Genomic DNA, 20,853 nt, shown 5'->3' with positions numbered 1-20,853 from the left:
AGAGAAACAAAGAAGAAAAGGGGGTCGGAGGAATAGGGAAACATGACCTTTAAAAATTGCAGACGTCTACAGTGGAGGGTGACAGAGCGCAGCACGATCCATACAGACCTGTCGATTAGCGCTAACAATAGCTGATCCAAACCGCCTGTCAGCACTTACAGGATCCTTCTGATCAAAGGGCCATTGATCCCCAGTGCTCCGTGATCTCATCGTGGGCCCTGCGGTGGGGAAAGAGAGGGGCGCCGTGAACCTGGGCACTGAGCCCATGCATGGTGCTTCCCACCCATGGCCTTGTGCATGCTGCCAGCACAAAGACAGCATCTGGAGAGAGGGAAAACGTCCGGGTGCCACCACGGCATGGCACTGTGACAACACACGGGAGGAGATGGGGGTGGGGGGTGGATATGTGCATGTGTGTGTGTGTGTGTGTGTGTGTGTGTGTGTGTGTGTGTGTGTGTGTGTGTGTGTGTGTGTGTGTGTGTGTGTTTGTGTGTGTGTGTGAAGAGGTTGAGAGAGAGATATTAGTACGATTAGCACAGTCAGTGCTGCGCTGCATCCGAAGTCCTGGCATATGATTGTAATGAGATTAAGGAATATGCATAATTGATCCAGCTCCACGGAGGCATTGGCTTTTATCCTAACATCTGTGACACGTGGGGAAGAAAGACCAACGCTGGGTGGCATATGCTTGCTGTTCTGTTCGAATCAAAAGTGATTTTTTTTATTCATCCCTTCAGCCCACCCTTTTCTCTTTGTAGTCCAGTGACATTTGACATTTATTTATATGGATGTATTTAAATGTACTGTACCACACAGGGCTCTTTTAGGCTAATGTTAGCTCAATACTTGTGTATGCCTGGTCCTTGTAGGATCATGCAGAGAAACAATGTTTGACTCCTGTCTAGGCACAGGTTTACTTACACTATACATAACCTGCTCTTTAAATAAGATGCTATTAAATTTATATTGTAAATAGAAATCATGAAGCGGTTAAAGATTTTATAATGAGATGTGTCAGAAAACAAGTTGCATAACCCCTTGTCAAAAAAACCAACATACTTGCACCAAATCCTGCCACCAGGCCTCCTGCCTCTACTGAGCCTTCTGTTCTGTTATCAGTCTTCTCTCTAACAGGATTGGTCCCTAAGGAGCAGCTGCAGATTAGAGTGAACTATGTATGCTTGTGAATGTACAAGCAGCGGTATGATGATATGATTGAACAGAGTGTGTTAGGTAAGACTTCTAGGTTAGAAGGCACACGAGAGACCTTGCACCAGGTTGTACCGAAGCGAGGTCCGAGTTGCACCTGTGTTTCTTGAGATTTTATTTAACTGAACAGGGAAGAGGTTGTGCACGGAGATCGCAGCCATTCGGAAGATGAAAGGTGGTGATATTGAATGGACGACAGGCTGCCTTAGCTCTTCCCTGTCTATACGCCCTGACCTTGGCTTTGTGCACCCATTACACAATTCAGTGGCAGCCCAATCGAATCTGCTTCTGTCGATCAATATCCTATTAAAGCGCCACACAAAAAAAAAGAGGAGGAAGGCTGTGTATAGGTGGGGGATGGGGGGGGGGGAATGAAAGTCTCCATAAAGTTAGCAGTTATAGCTACGTTTTTGTAAATGGAACTCCACATAATTGGCCGGTCAATACCAGGCAGGGGTAATTTTAGAGATTGGACCCGCCCTTTCTGAATGCTTCCTCCTCCCCTCGGTTTCCTTCACTTTTCCTTCTCCTCCCCCTTCCACCACTTTCATTCTCTCTCTCTCTCTCTCTCTCTCTCTCTCTCTCTCTCTCTCTCTCTCTCTCTCTCTCCTAAAATCAAAGTGGCTGTTGAATTTCTTGACACACTATTTAATGAGAACACGTAGCAATCACATTCCAGCCCATACAGCTTCCTCTCTTCAGTTTTACTCTGGTTTTACACATAATTTTACCAATCTCTTTCCACAGATCTAGATCTCATGCAATCTAGTATACAGACAAGCCCAGGTAGACTGTAGCAGGAATCCTTAACCTTTATCACTCATGGATTCCTTTAACTGTTAACATAACCATGGTATCCACTCTATTCCTTGGGGCAGGAGACGTCTGTTAATTCCATTGGACGCTATTTATAGTCATAGTAACTTTGAAAACGGTATAACAAAATTAGACAATCACACTCTCCTGTCACTGACCCCTAGGTTTCCCTGGACCTCACTCTGAGAACCATGATACGATAAGACGGGTTTGCCGAGCCTTGCAAACCAGAAATGCAGGGTTTATGATTCCATTGTGGTTGAAGCTGGCACAGAGGAATGTGCTGAAAAGTTGGCAGGATTGTTGACTGCGTAGTTCCGGAGCAGAAACTCCTGGGATATCCCTGGTTACCAATGCGCATAGCCATATGACAGCACAGGAAAAGAGGATAAATAATGGAAAAGACAAGGGGCAGCCATCATCCCGGCTCCTTTTTAGTCTTGGCCCTGCGGCCGCCTGCGCTAACGGAGCCACTGGGAAAGCGGCCACAACTCAGTCAACTCCGAGCCAACCATCTGCACGTAAACATACACTCAAACCTCTAAAAGTGATAATGCTGTAGTGACAATCTGCTACAACTGACAAGATTAATTGTGGATAATGATGAGTTAAAGAGCTGTGGATGTGACAAGTAAGCAGTTGCACACTGAGAGCTATATTTATGAAACTTCTTAGAATAGAGGTGATGATCTATGAGTGTTTTCTGCCCTTCATATCCTAATACAGTGTTAACCAATCATCCTCCTCCTCCTCTGCCTTCCTGCAGAGCTCCGACCCAAATCTAGGACACCCGATGCAGCTAAGCTTCAAAACATCAAGATAATGTTTCAGAGGGTTGAGATGCCGATCTGATTCTGAGTATCAATATTGACCTGAATCTCGGGATCAATATGAAGTTGATTCAGTGGTTTGGCTAGTGTAATTTATTCTGGGACCGTGTGTGATATTTATCTGACATAGACCTTGTACACTGTATGTGGACACCTGGCCATCATAACCATATGAGGGTCTTCCTCAAACTTTTGCTACAAAGTCGAATTCACAGGACGTCTTTGTGTGTTTTAGCACATGGGTGTCCAGTCTTACACGAGAAGGTCCGGTGTGGGTGTAGAATTTCTTTCCAATCAAGCACAAGCCACAATTGATTCCAACTATTTAATCTGTTGATCCTAGCTTTCAGTAGACAGGTATGCCGTCTGCCGTGGTTGGTTGGAATGAAACCCTGCACCCACACCAACCCTTGCTGGAAAAGATTGGACACCAGTGCCAAGCATTATGTTTTTCCTTTTAATGGAACTAATGGGCCAAGCCTGTTCCAGTATGGCCGTACCCCTGTGCACAAAATGAGCTGCAAGAAAACATGCTTTGCCAACGTTAGAGTGAAAGATCTCAAGTGGCTTGAGTCCTGACCTCACACCACTGAACATCTTTGGGATGAACTGGAACGCTGACTGTGCACCAGATCTTCTTACTTGATATCAGTGCCAACTTTACTTGTTGATGGTCTTGTGGCTGAAAGAGCAAATCCCCACAGTGACACTTTACCTACAGTCTAGTGGAAAACCTCCTCAGAAGAGTGATGGCTGTTATAACAGCAAAGGGATAAATTTGGAATGAGCACGTACGGGTGTGATGGTCAGGACGTCACATACGTTTTGACATCAGGATATCAAAAATGGAAAAAAAATTAAATTGTACTTTTCTATAGAGATTGTTTGTGATAACTGTCCTGTTTAGCATGTTTGGCTAAAAATGCTTAGGGAGTGCTTGCTCTAGCTTTAGGATAAAAACGTATCTCACAGAGACTTTTTTTTAATTAAAAAGACCCTCCAGCATTGGTGGAAGCATTAAACTGCCATTGGTGGGTGGAGTGTGTGTGGGAAAGAAGCATCAGCTTCTTAAACTGGCATAAATCTTATTTAATCTGACTTTATATACCAGGCTGTTTCTTCTATTTCTTGTACACACACACACACACACACACACACACACACACACACACACACACACACACACACACACACACACACACACACACACACACACACACCTAAATCTAACCCTAATTATATAACTTCAGTAACTAAAAAGAAACCTTCTGGGAACCTTCTTCTCCTTCTTCTTCTACTTTCACCATATTACTTTAAGTTAAAAAAAAAAAACTGTCAAAACTGTCATATGTTCCCATGCTTAAGTGGACATTTGGTCCCCACAAAGATATCAGAACACACCTAGACAAGTCTCGGATTACTTTCACACAGGTTTGTAGTCAGTTTGTAGGATTTTGTCTCCTACAGTTAGATGTAAGGGTTTGATTGACAGCTGTGTTATGTTATTATAACCTATGTTTGACTTGCTGTTGTAGAAACATTATTTCCTTAAGGCTGTGTTTCATTTTAAAAGCAGGCCCCAAGCAGAAGTTTGTACCCAAGCCAGAACAGAATGATCCTCTGAACAAAATGATCCAGTGATTCCAAACTGATCAAATAAAAAAAAACCATCCAACCCAAATCCTTACAAATCTTTCCAAATACAAACATGACAAATTTTGGATTATTTTAGACCATTGTTATGTTGTACAATTTACTTTCAAAGAACATCTAGTTAGTAGACATGCTTTTATTTGCAATTTTAGGATGTAGGGATTTTAGGATTGTATGAATGAGAGATCCTGGTTTATGAAAGGAAACATTTATTGTGAGAGGTATATTTTTCTTTTTTCTTCTTTTTTTTTCCTGTGTCCCAGCAGCCTTACCTTTATCCCTTTAACCTAACCATCTTCTCTAAGTAAGCAAAATAGATTGAAACATTCAGCTAATGTACTTTCTGCACTGGAAGCTCTGAAAGTAGCACAGGGGAGATCATAGATGGAGAGAGAGAGAGAGAGAGAGAGAGAGAGAGAGAGAGAGAGAGAGAGAGAGAGAGAGGGACAGAAGAGGAGGGAGAGAGGGAGATCAATGCTGGCCTGATAGCCACAGGCTTCATTTGGAATCCTGCGAGCAAAAGCACTTGCTAAAGCCCTTAAGAGGTAGAGACCGTGGATTACCTTTATGATTGATTTCCATTCCAGTCAGACAGAGTGCAGCGTGTTCATTTTTCTCCCCAAACTGCAGCACCATGGACTGGTCGCTCTCCCTGTCTGTGTGTGTGTGTGTGTGTGTGTGTGTGTGTGTGTGTGTGTGTGTGTGTGTGTGTGTGTGTGTGTGTGTGTGTGTGCAGGTCAGCTGAGTTACTGCAGCTCAGTGCCCAGGTTAGCTCTCACACAAATTACTTCATGTCCCACTATTAGCCATGCAAATGCAGTTGGCTTTATGGTGCCTCGTAAAATAACTGGCTCTGTCACTTCTACTAGAAAGGACTGAATAAAAAACAAAAAATCCCCTTCACAAAAAATTGAAGACATGACTCTGTGATCCTAAATTATTGAGCATTGGCTCCTTCCCTGGCATTACTACATGTGGTCATCTTTTGCACCTCTATTTGGCCTGAGAGCCAAAACTCTCCCTCTTTGTCTCACTCTCCTTTCATCTCTCTCTCTCTCTCTCTCTCTCTCTCTCTCTCTCTCTCTCTCTCTCTCTCTCTCTCTTTCTGTGTCCAAGTTTCTCCCTTAACCATGTCCTCTTCCAATGTTAATTAGAAGGCCCATTACCGTGTCTATCAGGCTCTTCCGTGCTGTCGTCTGCCCCCTCCTTCCATCCTTGGCCCGGGCTGTTGGGTATTATGTATGCAGGGCCAGGCCTGCTTCCTTACACGTTTACGCTGTCCTCATCAAAAATAGTGGTCTCAGTCACGATGAATATAAAGAGGCATCAGAGCTTTATGGAGTGGATGACAAAGGCGTTCGATAGAGCAGAGTGCTTGCCAGTGATCTACATGAGCAGGGACGGGAGGCTCTGCGGCTAGTCAGCTTGGGGGAGGAGGGGTCTGGGGTTTTGAGACAACCTAATGCAGTTTGGCAAAACAAGGTAAAGGCTCGTGTGAGGCAAAGTGCTTATATCAGGCCTGGTAATGGAGATGAACAGGGTTAAATGGAAATCTAATGCCTGGTTTGGGGAGGAAGCTTTTCCCCTACCTCTTGTGTTTTTACCTTTCCTTTTTCTCTCTCTCTGTGTGTGTGTGTGTGTGTGTGTGTGTGTGTGTGTGTGTGTGTGTGTGTGTGTGTGTGTGTGTACAGCCCCGATTGCTGCCGGGACAGGACCCAACTTCTCACTGGCAGATTTAGACAGCTCCTCTTACTACAGTATGAGTCCAGGGGCTATGAGACGGCCCCTACCGAGCACCTCTTCTAGCAGGTACCTTTCTTTTTCTATGCCATTACTCCTTCTCTCTCTCTCTCTCTCTCTCTCTCTCTCTCTCTCTCTCTCTCTCTGGGTCTTAATTAATCAGTGCAGGCAGAGATCGATGCGCTGGCCGAGGTTTGAAGGGAGTCTGCAGGAGTTGGAGGTTCATGAGCCGCCAGCATATGTGTGTCCACCTGGAGCCTCCACCTAATACCGCCTGCATGGTCACACACCCACACACAAATGCATGCACGAACACACACACACACACACACACACACACACACACACACACACACACACACACATACACACACACACACACAGACACACAAAAGCCTCAGTGGAAAGCTTCACTGAATGCCCAGTTCTTTCTTTTGGCAGGGCATGTGTGTGTGTGTGTGTGTGTGTGTGTGTGTGTGTGTGTGTGTGTGTGTGTGTGTGTGGGGACTGGTTTGGAAACTGTATAGGCACCGAATCAAGGTTCCAATGAGAATGCTGATTAAGCAGCATTTCTTGACACTTAAACTACCTGAACACTGTACAGAACACCTAAAATGCTGCTACACACATAGACACACTGTACTAAATGTGTGTCTAAATGTACTAAATGAATAAAAGACACACTGTACTAAATGGCCACTCTCAGCATCTAATCAGGTCTTTATTAAAAGTCTTTTATAGTTGTCAGCTTTAGCTCTCTCTGAAACGCCACAAACTAAAATCATGAACATCAGGATTCAGTTACAATTAAAGTTAGAATATTTCAAATGTGGTCACTGCTTTTAACAAAAATGCTGGAATCCAGGGAGTTCACTAACTTTTCACTGGCAAAGTACACAAACACATTTAAAATACCCTCTTGCACATTTCTCTTTCTAATCCAAATATATAGCCAGATGAAGACGACAGGTTTCAGATGTTAGCTTCTCGCACGCAGCTGGCTGTAAAAGTTTCAGGAATTGAGTTATAGTGCTTACACTTGAGGTGAGCATGGTTTCTGTTGGTGTGTGAGGGGGTGGATGTGTCTACATGTATAGTTTATGTTTGTGTGTGTGTGTGTGTGTGTGTGTGTGTGTGTGTGTGTGTGTGTGTGTGTGTGTGTGTGTGTGTGTGTGTGTGTGTGTGTGATCTGCCCACATGCTTCAGTGGCCTCTTCATCCAGGCCTGCCAAAGAAAACATCTGGAACAAGAAGCCTGTGTGTGGCTGTATGCTAGAGAGTAATTAAGTGATTATGAGTGAAAAACACCAGTAGGCCCTACATTAACAAATAAATGTCAGAGCCCAGCTTTCAGCAGATCAGTGACTCTCGACAGCATCCGCATTACGTACAACACCTCACGCCCACCTCTGACCTCTGAGGACCATACAGGCATGCAAGAAAGGTGTTGTGTGTGTTTGCTTCCATATGTGATTGCTCTTTATTTACTGCACTACACCGGAGATTTTGTCGGGTCATTGTTATTAGAAGTCTTTTAACAGTTTAGTCAGGTGTGTTAAAGTAAGTGACCAAATTACATGATTTACGTCATGTCAGCGTTACAGAGGCCATTTATGAGAGTGACATATCATTTGCAGCTGTGCTTTTAAACACATTATCCTGGTTGAGAGATGCAGATTTCCTCTGTCCTGATGTCAGCGCAAAACAATGTCATCAACAGTTCAAATGTTTTCACTGCTGGTCCCATGCTGTAAGATGTTATGACACTCATGGCATTATACTCATGACATTATAAGGTTGGAACGATTCTTTCCGATTCATATTGTTACACCATGACAAAGTTACATATTCCATATAATCCACAAAGAATGAGAGGCACTAGAGTGAAAAAAATCTAGCAAAGATCCTTGTTTTTCTTCAAAACTTGGAAAGCAGACAAGGTTTAGATATATTACATTACCAGATCTATTTTATACAACATTTATGTAGAATCACAAATAATGCAAAACACAGTAATAAATTGCATTAATTATTTATTCGTTTATTTATTTATTTATTTATTTATTTATTTATTTATCATCTTTTTTTTTTTTCTTTTTTTTTTTACAAAAAAGCACCTTATATATTGGGGTGAGGAAATTGTCTGAGTTGTTATGAAATTCCTGATAAAAGTATGGATGGCCTTGACTTGATTAATCCTGATTTGGCTTGGAGGATTAGTTCTGACCTGTATCTGCTGATGCTGTTGGTGGATGTTAGCCAGCTACCATACAAACTTACCATACAGATGACATTAGCATAATTAGAGTGTATCTGAAATAGCTGAAGTCTCATCAGTCTGTTCTTCCATCTCGTTATGTGTATGTGTGTGTGTGTGTGTGTGTTTCTGTGCAGTTCTGCAAAGCGGATTAAGTGCATGGAGGAGGAGGTGGACAGTCCAGGCGAGGAGCCCTACTACCCTGGTCAGGGGCGATCCCCAGGCAGCGGAAGCCAAGCCAGCAGTTGGCATGAAGTAGAGCCAGGTAACCCTCTTCACACACACACACACACACACACACACACACACACACACACACACACACACACACACACACACACACACACACACACACACACACACTCACACATTTATGCACACACACAAAGCCAACCAAGCTCTAAATGTTGCTCTGCCCTTCTTATACACACCATAGTCCACCAAGATGTACACACATATGCTCACAATCACTCATGTTCAAATGTATCCACACCCACCCACACAAGGCAAGGGATTAAATGCTAAATAATGAGAGAACATATCCATATATAAATATTCATACATTCATATACTGTATGCTGTATACGTTTGTGTCTATGTGTGTGTATTTGTTTTGGGGTGTGTGGTCTTGCTTATGGGTAGCAGCCACTGTTCAATATTATACTGTCTCTGATGTTCCCTTTCTCTATATGTTTCATTTTTACATTCTTGTTCTTTCTATTCTTCTCTCTTTTACTTTGGAGTGTCACTTATTCCCATCCTCATCAAAGTGCTAATTTAAAAACAAACAGCCAGCTTTTGTTTAGTAACCTTTATTTCCTGTTTAACATATTTTATGATCCAGGGGCAAATCCCTTAGCATCATGAGGCATCATCATAGACTCTGTCAGTTCAGAACAAGACGACATACAGTACAGTATATGTTTTTACTGCTGTTATCAATTCACTCTGAATGTAGGAACAGCGTAGCTCATATCTAGGTTGTTTCAGTAAACCAATAAACTGTTTGTTTGCTCCTTAGACAATCATTTTCTACCCATTGGTTTATGTATTACAAACCATAAGTGCTTTAGTCCTGGAATTAAACCACGTTTCCCCCACTGAGAAATGCTTCTCGAGCAGTAGGAACGTGTGGAAATGTTCAGCATTTGGAATATTTGGCATCTTGTTAGTAGAAAAAGTGTGAATTGAAAAATTTTAATTGTAAAACTTTACAGAGTATTTGCATTTAATTTCACACAGATAAAATAGCAAAGAGTTTTCATTGATATACTGCATTTAACAGTGAAGATTGTCCAGATGCTGTGTGTAAACGTGTGTGTTTCTGTGTGTGCGTGTGTGTGTGTTTGTGTGTGTGTTGTTTGTACCAACTGCAGTGGTGCTAGGTGAAGGACTGTAAATCTGTCCTGACTCTGCTGTCCTCTGTCAAGCTCACTCTGTCTGTCTCTGTCTCTCTGTCTCTCTGATTTAAACCGCTGTGTATAAGCATATCTCTGCATCATGTGCAGGACTTCCCATCTCACACAGAGGCTGTAACGGACAAGGCCATGCCCAATAAAACCCAACCTTCGGCTCTGACAGAGACCTTAAATTCTCCAGTCACTCAACCGGCAGGGCTGACCTCTACACCGCTCTCTCTGATCTCTCTTTCCTCTTTCTGTCTCTCCTTTGATGAAAATTTATCATTTTCAGAATGCTGGCTAATCGGATTTACCTTCCGTTTATAGCTCCTTTATGTGAGATGGCCCACTTTTACATTTGAAGCGATTCGAAATCTAGTAAACAACTATGTAACCCTGTTTAATCAGCACTCAAACTGTCTGAAACTCTTAACCTTTACACTGGCAGTTTTTTTTTGTTACAGATTAAATGGTAAATAAATAAGGAAAAAAAATCAGGTGTCAAGCAAAGAGCTACATCTTTGTATTGCTGGATTGCACAGACAGTTTGAGATCTTCATGGGACTCTTAACGAGTGCTTTATTAAAGGCAGGTGCATTTAGGTGGTAAATTAGTTTGTTTATGCTGATAAAGACTTTTACCTTTTGATTTCAAAAATTTAGAGTCTGAAACGATTCAATTTTACACAAAATACTAATATGTTAATTGTTCAGAAATGTTCACCTGCCTGTGTAGATCTGCCTTTTGTTAAATCTGTAGAGAGATCAGCATTTAGAGATGGAAAGAACACTAGGTGTGAAGGTGTGTGTATGTATGTATGTGACCTGAGCAACAGTTCTCCAGGCTTTGTCCAGTCTGGAGGACAACTTGGGTATGTCTGACATAAATAGCTGAACTGCTGAGCTCTCACTCACTCTGCTCTTCGATTCACCCTGCCTCTTTTTTGTTCTTTTCTCCCCCTTTGTTTATTTCCTTCCTTGTCCTTCAAAGCTGGATATAAACTGCGCGGCTCGCTAGCTAGTTCGTTCATCTCAAGACAAGGTAATGCTCCATCATTGTTCTCACAACCCTCCCCATCCCAAACGCCACCACCCCCCCACCTCTCCCCTCCACCATTCCCCCCTCCCCCTTCACCCCAACCCACTCCTCATTTCCTGTCCCACAGGACCCAGTGCTGTTGTGGTGTACAGTTTGTTGTTGGTGTTTGGGTTTTTATTCTGTCCAGATGATTTCTCCCCATCTCCCTCCCACATTCCTCCAGCCTGATACGACCCTTGCGACCTGTATTTGTGCATGATGTCATTTCCACCCTGTCAGTGCATTTGAAATTGTGCATTGAATATGACGTGTCCGTATGTGTTGTGAGATTTGCTTTGGAAAAGTGCCCTGTTTAACACGAGCATGAAGGGAGCGGGAATGGAGAACTGGGAAGACTGTTTTTAATGGCATAATGGGGTTGTCAGCTGTGTGTTTGATTCTGGTTTGTGTGTGTGTGTGTGTTGGTTCTGTTTGTTTGTACATATGATGTTTATGATGTTGTATTCGCTGTCTGTTAGAGGTCAAGTGTTAAAATTAGCCCGACCTAATAGAATCTTTGAGCTCTGTGGGCACATAGCTGTCATTGCTAGGATTGTCGGTGTTCTGTGATGAACTGACTGTAGTGATGGCAGCCATGTTGACCTACTAAAGACCCCATAAACCCCATGATACACCTCTCTTACTCACTCTCTCACTGATCTCATGTGATCAGCGCTATGCCTGGTATTTAGAGGCTTGGTAAGGTTTTCTTTTGATCCCAGATATGTCTGTTTGTTGTCCAAGGTTTGTTGGACAACTGTAGTAGCTATATATATATACTGTATAGACTATATTAGAAAATACTTAACTAGGTGTTGCGTAGTTTAAGGGACATGTCGGTGGGGACTCAGTGACAAGACCATGGTGCTGTTGCATGCCGATGAGGGTGAAGTCACTCAGTGTTGCTTGTCTGTTTGCCGCTGACTGATGTGCTGAGGGATGGAAGCGCTGGACACACTGCATCTACAATCACTCCTTTGTTCATATACACCCTGTCAATTTGTCAGAGAGAGAGAGAGAGAGAGAGAGAGAGAGAGAGAGAGAGAGAGAGAGAGAGAGAGAAACAGGCGGGAAGCAGTGCTGGGCACGTAATAACGTCTCGGAACAAAAAATGCTGAGTGAGGCCAAGCTTTGATTCTATCTGACAGAACCTTTACCAGTGTTCATTACTCACAGACTTACTGACTTCAGGCCTCCTTCAAAGCATCCACACAGTAACACACAGTAACAAACACAAAAAACCTGCTCACTAACCCACAGTGTTTGTTCTGTTATCTTTCTCCGGTTAGTGTTACTCTTGACTCGCTCTTTACATACTCCTCGTTTTTTTTTTTTACTTTGTATTAGTCTCCCTCAGTCTGTCTGTCTATCAGACTTATATACTTCACCTTGTGGAGAAAGAAAACAGTGAGGTGGCAGTTTTTGCCGCCTGGTTGGTGTTTTTTCTGTGACGTGTGTTTCTTTAGCTTTGTTTGCTAGCCGTCCTGTAAAAATGAGCATGTTTGTTTGGTGGAGTGTTTTTGTATGTGGTTGAGGGTTTTTGTTGCTGTGTTATCGTAGTGTGACTCAAATGCCGTAACCAAACAATATGCTTGCAGATTTAACACGCTCCATGTTGTAGATGATGGAACGATGAGGTGTCTAGTCACGGGTATTGTCAGTACTTCTAAAAAACAAATTGATAATAATAAAAAAGGCTATTTTTTCTAGTCTCTCCTTGTTAAATATTTTCTACTCATTCACATATCAAATCAGATATTTAAAATGTGCCCCTGCTTTTTATGATATCATGAGACATCAAAAGACCGTTAAGTTTAGTGATATGACAATTTGGTTACTTGATTGAAGTTACCTATTCATTTCATATTCCTGGAAACCAGGAAAAATTAACTGAAAAAAAAAAAGACATTTTGTTGCTTTAAATTTCATCTCAATCCCCGTTGAAGAAAAGTAGCCGCACCCTCATCATACCTGTCGTTAGCGTCGTAAATCTTTATTGATGTATGACAGCAGTTCAAAATGCACTCGTACTCCTGTGTTTAAGTGTATGTAGCAGTTAGATGTTGCCATTAATCATGTTGTGTTTTTAAATGAAAGGAATAGATGGTGCGGTTTAGCTGAAGGTCACCACAGAGCACAGCTTTATCTCAGCACACTTCTTTGATCTTGCACAGCGTGGGATCACTGGATTGTGTGTGTGTGTGTGTGTGTGTGTGTGTGTGTGTGTGTGTGTGTGTGTGTGTGTGTGTGTGTGTGTGTGTGTTTAAAAATGTGCTGATCCCTGCTTGGTCCAAATTCCTTTCTTTCTGTTCCTACGTTCATACATCAGTTCATCTCTTTCACTATGTCTCTGCATCCTTTCTGTCTCACCGTGTTAGCAGGTGTGGTTGGGACTGTGGCTTCGAGGGGAATGTAGCATATGGGGCTGTACTGCTGGGTTGTTAGGTTCTGTGCATGTGTGTGTGAGTGTGACGGAAGAGGGCATGATGGGGTGAGTAAAATAGCCTGATGATTAGGTGCATAAATTTTACCTTTTCCTCTGTAATTACGTGTCTGTGGGTGTTGTGGTGACACAGTGGGTAGCGCTGCTGCTTTCTAGCTCCAGGATTCTCAGTTCAGTCCTGAGCTTGGGTTACAGTGTGTCTGGGGTTGCTGCGTATGTGCCGTGTGGGTTTTCTCTGGTTTCCTCCCACCTCTTAAAAACATGCCAGTAGGTGGTTTGGCTATGTTAAATTGCCCCTAGATGTGAATGTGTGTCCTGCAGCGGACTGGCATCCTATCCAGAGTGTATTACCACCTCACACCAAGAGTTCCTCCAGATCCACCATGAGCCTGACTCGGATCAAGTGAATGAATAAATGATGTGTCTGTGTTAAATAGTGAGAATAAAATATCATCAGAACCCACCATTTTAATGCACATTTTTCTATAATATAAAATAATGATAGCAGTTCACCATACTTTTACTCACACAGAATATTACACTGCTCCACTTGGGACTAGAGCATGTTACTCATTATGGGTGGTATCACTGATCGACAAACAGCGGTTGGGTGAAAACATTTAGCTTTTCTGGATTCTTTCTTCCTAGATTCAAATCTTCTTGTTTCTCCTTGTCTTTTCTTTTTCTGAAGTGCACTGCTTTTCTTTAAAAGTTTTTATGCACCCTGAACGTTTAACCAGCAGTTAAGAAACGTGAGCCTGTATGTCCATGCGCTCTCATGGTATTACACCATTTAATAAGCTCACAGTAGGTTCATCCTCATTGGCGACTGTTTGGAATCTCTGAATGAGGGGATAATAAAGCAATAATAGGGGGATAATAAAGCAACATCATGTATGTGGCTCTGAACCGTTGCTCTTATTTAACTCCTGCTAAGCCAGAGTTTCCAGAGGCAGTGTGAATACGAAGATAATACCGTGCACTTCGCTGCTCTCTCTGTCTTCTTAAAGGAACACTTGAGCAGAAAGAAGATGCATGCAATTTGCCTCTTATCAGAAATAAATTCAAAGGGTTCCACTAAAGGTACAATAATCTGAGACTGATGTTGCTAACAGTTACAAGAAGCACATAGTTATCATTGTCTAAATTACAGTCCTCTTACTCTCCTAAAAAAATACCTTTTGGCTCAGTAATCAGTAAATAAATCTGTATTAAACATGTGGATATAATTAGAGTAACTTTGGAGCACATGATTAGATGCTAAACTTTGATGATGTTGATCCAGGCAGGTGGAAATAAGGTTTTATTGCATGCTATGAATAACCTTGTGACTAAACAAACTTTAGACTATTGGCTTATTAGCTACATTTGTGGGTAAAATGTGTGATTTAAATTTTTTTTGGCTGAACTTCTGTTTGGCTCAAACTTTCTCTTCACATCACTGTTAAGACACATTCCTGCTGTTTGCCCTTATAACACATAGCCATTTTACAATATATTAATGAAATCCATTTTCTCTTTTAGTTACCTAATAATAATAATAATATTAATAATAATAATAATAATAATAATAGTAAAAACCTATTAATAACATGTGGAGAAAGAAATGTATAATATATATAATAATTAAAAATAGATTTACAGTATAAAAAATGACTGTATTTAGGTTGGGAAGAAAAACTTGAATTTATACTGGCGTAGAAAATGGATGTACACGATCGTTGTAACCATATTTGCATGTATCTGTGTGTCTGAGAGGGACGGTGAGACCCCACCACACACCATCAGGTCAAACATTTGGAAAAACCTGGTGGAAAATTTCAATTCAGCTGAACTGAATCATCTTAGAAAAGCATGACTCTGGTCATATCAGTGCTGAACAATCAGATCAGATCAGAAATGAATCAGTGTCTAAGTGAATCAATTTGTTATTCGTTTAACTGAATCAGTTTTTTATTGTACTGTGATATGAATGTTACTGTACATGCATTACATAATGTTAGAGAGTCTGAATAAAACTATTAAGCAAACCCTTTATATTGCTATAGCACAAATATAATATACTACTACATTATAGCTATAGATTAAAAACACCCCATTGTTAAAATAAGCCAAAAAAAGAACGTTGAATTTAAATGATCATGCTCTGGTAGGAAAGTTCCTCCTAAATGGTTATGTCACTCATGTGCTGTAGGTTCTGCCTCCTTTGCCACTTTCTTATCCTCCTGCTACCTCCCCGCTACACACACATGAACACTGCAGCCCTCTGTGCCGTCCTCTCAGCTGTGCGCCAGCCTTTGTCTTCATTCCACTGCCTTATTAAAACTGCACTTGTCAATCATTCTTGCCAGGAATGCCATCGCCCACCACATTAAAGAAGTCAGAGAAGTCTGGTTTCAGCAGCCTCGTGCCTTCGCAGAGCTCCTCCTCCCCCCGAACGGCATTCACACACCATCATCGAGCAGTCATTACAGGACCCAGAGGTGAGGTCCAAAATCCCCAACCCCCCCTCTTCTCCTCCAAACCCTACCAGCACCACCTTGAGACCCCTGCAGAGCCCCTAAGCACACCCAGCAACTCCCCTTTCTGCTCCTTCCTCTGCTCCTCCATACCTCCTTTTCCCAGGGTGAACCTTCCCGGTGCAGGGTAGTCAAGTGGGAAACCCTCGTCTCTGTGAAAAATCACGGCTGGAGCAAGTAGAGACACTTTGCTTACAAGTCTAATCACTCTTGTAGCACAGGTGTAGATCTAAACATCAGGAACCAAACCTTGAAATTTACACTTCTTAATGATTTAGTCATTAAGTCTATATTTTACACTACTTCAGATAGAGTGAACATTAGGAGTGGTGCTACACTATGCATCCACATAGGGAGCAATTTTATATCATACACGTTTACATTTAAACTTTCTTACTCCGTTATTACTCCAGTATTTTTTTATAATGTATAATGTAGTCCTCTCCAACAGTAAGGCTGAACTCTAAAGGATTCCTGTCCACTACAGGAGTGCTTTTTAAAGTCTGTGGGGACGACTGAGACCTGTGACATATAGCCAAGTACTCAGTTATATAGTTGCAGTCCTGTTTATCTGGTCGTGTGAATTGAACGGGTTTAATCCATACCTTAAAACACAAAAACTATTCGACTTAAAATTAAATAATGTCATTGTGGACCAAATATGTTCTGTCACTGGAACAGAAATCACACATTAACCACTGTATTACAAAATATATGCTCAGTACATATGGTATAATGTAGTCATTTTGTAGAAACAACAGTTCGCACTCCATGCTAGCAATTTGAAATTCAGCCACAGAAAAAAAGCAATTCCAAAAATTGACTATGGAAAAACTTTTTAAGACGCTTCACATTTAACATCACACACAGGATGCTTCGAGGAATATATGAAAATAAACTGTGGCATTTCAAATTTTATTATGCACGGTACACCATGCAGTGAAATGCTTTATGTGACTGCATTTTGTTATTTAAACAACCAAATATAAAAATAGACAAAAATGCAATTACTATTAAAATGAAACAAAAAAAAAGAAGGAAATAAAATGGAATTTGCGATGCAATAAAATGAGACTAGCTAGACAGGGAAAAAAAAGAAAGAAAAATATAGCGTATGAATAGAACTTCTGATATGTTGATATAAATGCAATATGTGTGCAGTTTATAGGGCAGTTTTGAAAAGTCCAGGCTTTAGGTGTTGAGTGATTCACATTGTTGTAACCCACATGCACTGTGTATCAGTGATCCATCAATACACTGAAAAGAAAAGCTACAAGGACCACTCCTTGCTTGTTATTCTTTTTCCCCCCACAAGTATTTTAATCTCATAACTGTAGTGTTGAGGAGATGTGAACAATAGCGGCAGATAATCAGCCAGAGAGGATATTTAGGGTAAAGCTTTAAGGGTCGATTACCATTGTTTTGGAGATGATTGTTACGTTTGGAGTAAAACACTTAGGAGCTTGCTGTTGTTGGATAATAATTAATGATGGGCTGTTATGATGGTGTGAAGAAGAGTGGACTATTTTCTAATAATCCAACATCCGGTGTTTTATTCCATTTATTCCACAGCACCATGACAACACTCCCTTTGTTTATTTCATTCAGAGCGTTTGTTTATTTATTCCATTTAATGTTCTGGAATGGCAGCAAAACAAGTTCCTTTTTATTACGTCGATTATAGCAGCTATAAAAAGCCATTCCTTTACCAGCCTCTCTTTTATTTCTTTCTCTTGGAGTTAATAAGACAAAAGCAAATGCAGCTTGTCACGATACTGAGAAACCGCAAAGTGCAAAATCCTCCAAAATCACTGGATTCCTTCCAAAAGTGCTAACTAACATCTCCGCACAATTACAAGACGTTTCTTAATACGGTCATGTGGAGTGTCCTCAAAACAAATCAGTATGTACGTTATTACAGGATCGATGGCACATTAGAATGAGTGCAATGATAAAAACCTGTTCAAACTGCCGTTAGAGAAAATTAATCAACACCATCTGACAATCAGAATCCGTGGTATAAAGTGATAAATAACTTCTTGAACATCTGTCAGTGGATCGATGTTCAGACGAGGCTTGTGTCATTTCTCATAATCATTGTTCAGACCTTTGCTGTAAGGATAAGGAGATTCGTTATAATGGGAGTATTAAGTGCAGACAATTCTGCAAAATCTTAAACCTACTGTAGGTTGTACTAAACATATTGTTTGTTTAGTTATTTATCCTGACAAATTCACCACTAAGAAATGCTCAGAAATCTCAGTCAGCTTTCCTTTGTGAGTCTTGTACATCAGCTGCACAAACACCGAATCACTGTATTCTAGCATTCTATCTCTCTTTTTTTTTTAGTTTGTCTTACTATACTTTATACTATTTTAGAAACAAAAATGGTGTGGATGATTTAGTAAGAATTTGTCCACATCTTAAAAGTGGTTCCCTTAAGGGCTCATGAATCTGCAATTAATTTAAAGCAAGCTAGATGCAATTTCTCAGTCCCAGTCAGAGAAAAGGCATGTAGGGAAAACCTCGTGAGGTTTATGTGGTCAGGCTCACTAGCAAGGCATTTCGAATCTCAGCCAAAATAACCTCAGCGTTTTATGTTTCGACCCATTATAGAATATTTAAAACCATCTAAATCTGTCCTCCCTTTCAGTTATCCATGTGACTTCATAAGACTCGCTCTCGCCTCCTCTCTGATGTTATTCAAACGCCACAGCCAGAGCAGCAAGGACCTGTTGCTAACGCAGCAACAATATAATAGTCCGCTTTTTTATTTATCACCACGGTTATTATTTTAATAATCCACCAAAGTGTATATCTTCTTCAAGATAAGTTGCCAGCCAAAAAGGGAGAGTTGTGAAGAAAGAGGGCTAGAGGTGGGGGGGGAGATCAGTGAACCAACACGATTTGCAAAGTGGAACTAATCCCGAGCCTTTCTTTATTCAGCGCGAAGCCCTCATGCAGGCGCCGTCACAATGGCAACAGAGGAGCCGCTCTCGAGCAGCTGCCCGAGTCGGCCTTCTTTTTCAGCGCGTCATTATCATTTCCATATTTGCTCTCTCAGATATATGTCAGATGGACCCCCCTCAGATTAGTATCGGGGCCACCCACTACTTCAGCACCAGGGTTTGACTGATCATGGAGCGAGAGCGAGAACGTGAGAATCTCATTACTACAATAAAGCAGTAGAGAAAAATACAGAGTTATGTGTTGAATAACTCAAAAGATTACTGTACAGGATGATGTTATTGCTTTGGCCTCTAAATAATAGAGTTAAAGTCACCTACATGGTTTTCTGAAGACTCATCATCTATAACCTTTAATGTCTTTTACAGAGAGTCTCAGCCTCTCTCTCTCTCTCTCTCTCTCTCTCTCTCTCTCTCTCTCTCTCTCTCTCTCTCTCTCTCTTTCTCTCTCTCACTCTCTCACTCTCTCTCTGTGTGTGACAGACCATCCCTGTTTCAGGCTTCATTAGGCCTCTCAACATGGAGGCGCCACACTCCTGATGAAACTCCTGCTGGCCAGTAAAGCTAAAAGGCGGGGAAGCGAAAGCCTCGTCTCAGACTCAGTCTCCTCTCCCAGTGCATCCTCCTGCTCTCCTAGTGTTTCCTTGTCTTTAAGGCTTTATTAGCCCTCTCATAGCGCTATTCTGCCACTATCCTTATCCCACCCCTCCTGCAAAACGTCTGCATTCTCACAGCCTTCTTTCAACATGAGAACGGGGTTTTCCCTTTCTGGTCACAGTGGGAAGCTCTATCTGCTCTGGGGCGTCACCAGGACTATCGAGAAAAGCTTGAAAAGCCTATGTGGAATTATTCAGCCTGGCCACCCCAGCCAAGAAGAAACATGGTCAGAATATGTTTACTTGTGAATTTGTTCAAATATCCATCATTAACTGAACAAGGCTATGACATGTGAGCAAGCCATTTGAGTAATTGGTAATCGTTCCAGAACACTTAGAATCCATCGGCGGATGGAAAAAATGTATTTTTTTCTTTGGCACGCTAATTGACTAAGACCATTTGCATAATTGACACAGGAGGTCTTTTGGATCGTTTGGCTCCCCTTGGCGTTAGCTGGTGAGCGGCCAGTAACGCGACCTCAGAGGCTGTAGTGAGAATTTCAGAGATTTACAAAACGCTCAAGAATCTGTCAGGCTCTATCCAGTGATGATTGAAATTACAGAGCAGGTAAGGCAGCCCGTAACCTCAGAAAGGTGAACGTTTTGACGGATTGTTTTGTTTGGCCGAGAGAAATGACTATAAACCGATCCAGTCTCGACATGTTGCCTCCAGATAAATGCAGCGCTGCCAATTGGACCCACTTCTTAGAATAATGGAAGGGGAACCATATGCTGCTCGACGGTTTCATTAAGTTAACAGTTGGATTATGGATTGTGCTGGTGAAAAAGGCTGCATAATGCAGCTTCTTGTCATTTTGGCCTGGCTTTGTTGTACCTCTGTCCTGTCTCTATACAGCATGTTGTGAATTAAGAAACATTTAATAACAGAGGAAGAAATTTCATATAAGGATTATGTGTGGTTTGTGTTTATGTTGCTTTTGTGTGTGTGTGTGTGTGTGTGTGTGTGTGTGTGTGTGTGTGTGTGTGTGTGTGTGTGTGTGTGTGTGTGGTTGTGTGTGTGTGTGTGTGTGTGGTTGTGTGTGTGTGTGCGTGTGTGTGTGTGTGCAGGCAGAATCTGACTCAGCCATTAGGAAGGGTGTATCTTGCAGGTCATTCGGTGTGTGTTTCCTGCAGCAGGCACTGCAGTGTTGCCTCAGCACGCAGAACTAATTCAATAAAGAATAGGATGTGTTTGTGTGTTTGTGGTTCTTCCTGTCTCTCCTTTCCCTCCTCACTCAAATAAGTTTGCATTCCTTTTCCCGGATGAGAAAAACACAGAGTCACAAAA

General features: G+C 41.7%; 1 protein-coding gene across 7 annotated transcripts in view; it reads left to right on the top strand.

The window, feature by feature from the left end:
* The window catches only part of nfia (nuclear factor I/A), a 140,958-nt gene that overhangs the window by 97,840 nt on the left and 22,265 nt on the right, over positions 1 to 20,853 (top strand). For 4 of the 7 annotated variants that reach the window (XM_027170050.2, XM_047807358.1, XM_027170052.2 and 1 more), the window contains exons 5-7: positions 6,200 to 6,317; positions 8,642 to 8,769; positions 15,776 to 15,907. In XM_027170050.2, the coding sequence (XP_027025851.1) occupies positions 6,200 to 6,317; positions 8,642 to 8,769; positions 15,776 to 15,907 (378 nt within the window). Of the gene's footprint in view, positions 1 to 6,199; positions 6,318 to 8,641; positions 8,770 to 10,894; positions 10,946 to 15,775; positions 15,908 to 20,853 lie in introns of all 7 variants that reach the window. The other 3 variants (XM_027170053.2, XM_027170055.2, XM_027170054.2) reach the window with 2 other exon arrangements.

This window comes from Tachysurus fulvidraco, chromosome 2, assembly GCF_022655615.1.
Source record: "Tachysurus fulvidraco isolate hzauxx_2018 chromosome 2, HZAU_PFXX_2.0, whole genome shotgun sequence".
In the NCBI taxonomy this organism is placed as follows: Eukaryota; Metazoa; Chordata; class Actinopteri; order Siluriformes; family Bagridae; genus Tachysurus; species Tachysurus fulvidraco.
Note: the sequence above shows the minus strand (reverse complement) of the source record. Positions and strands in the feature narration are given on the sequence as shown.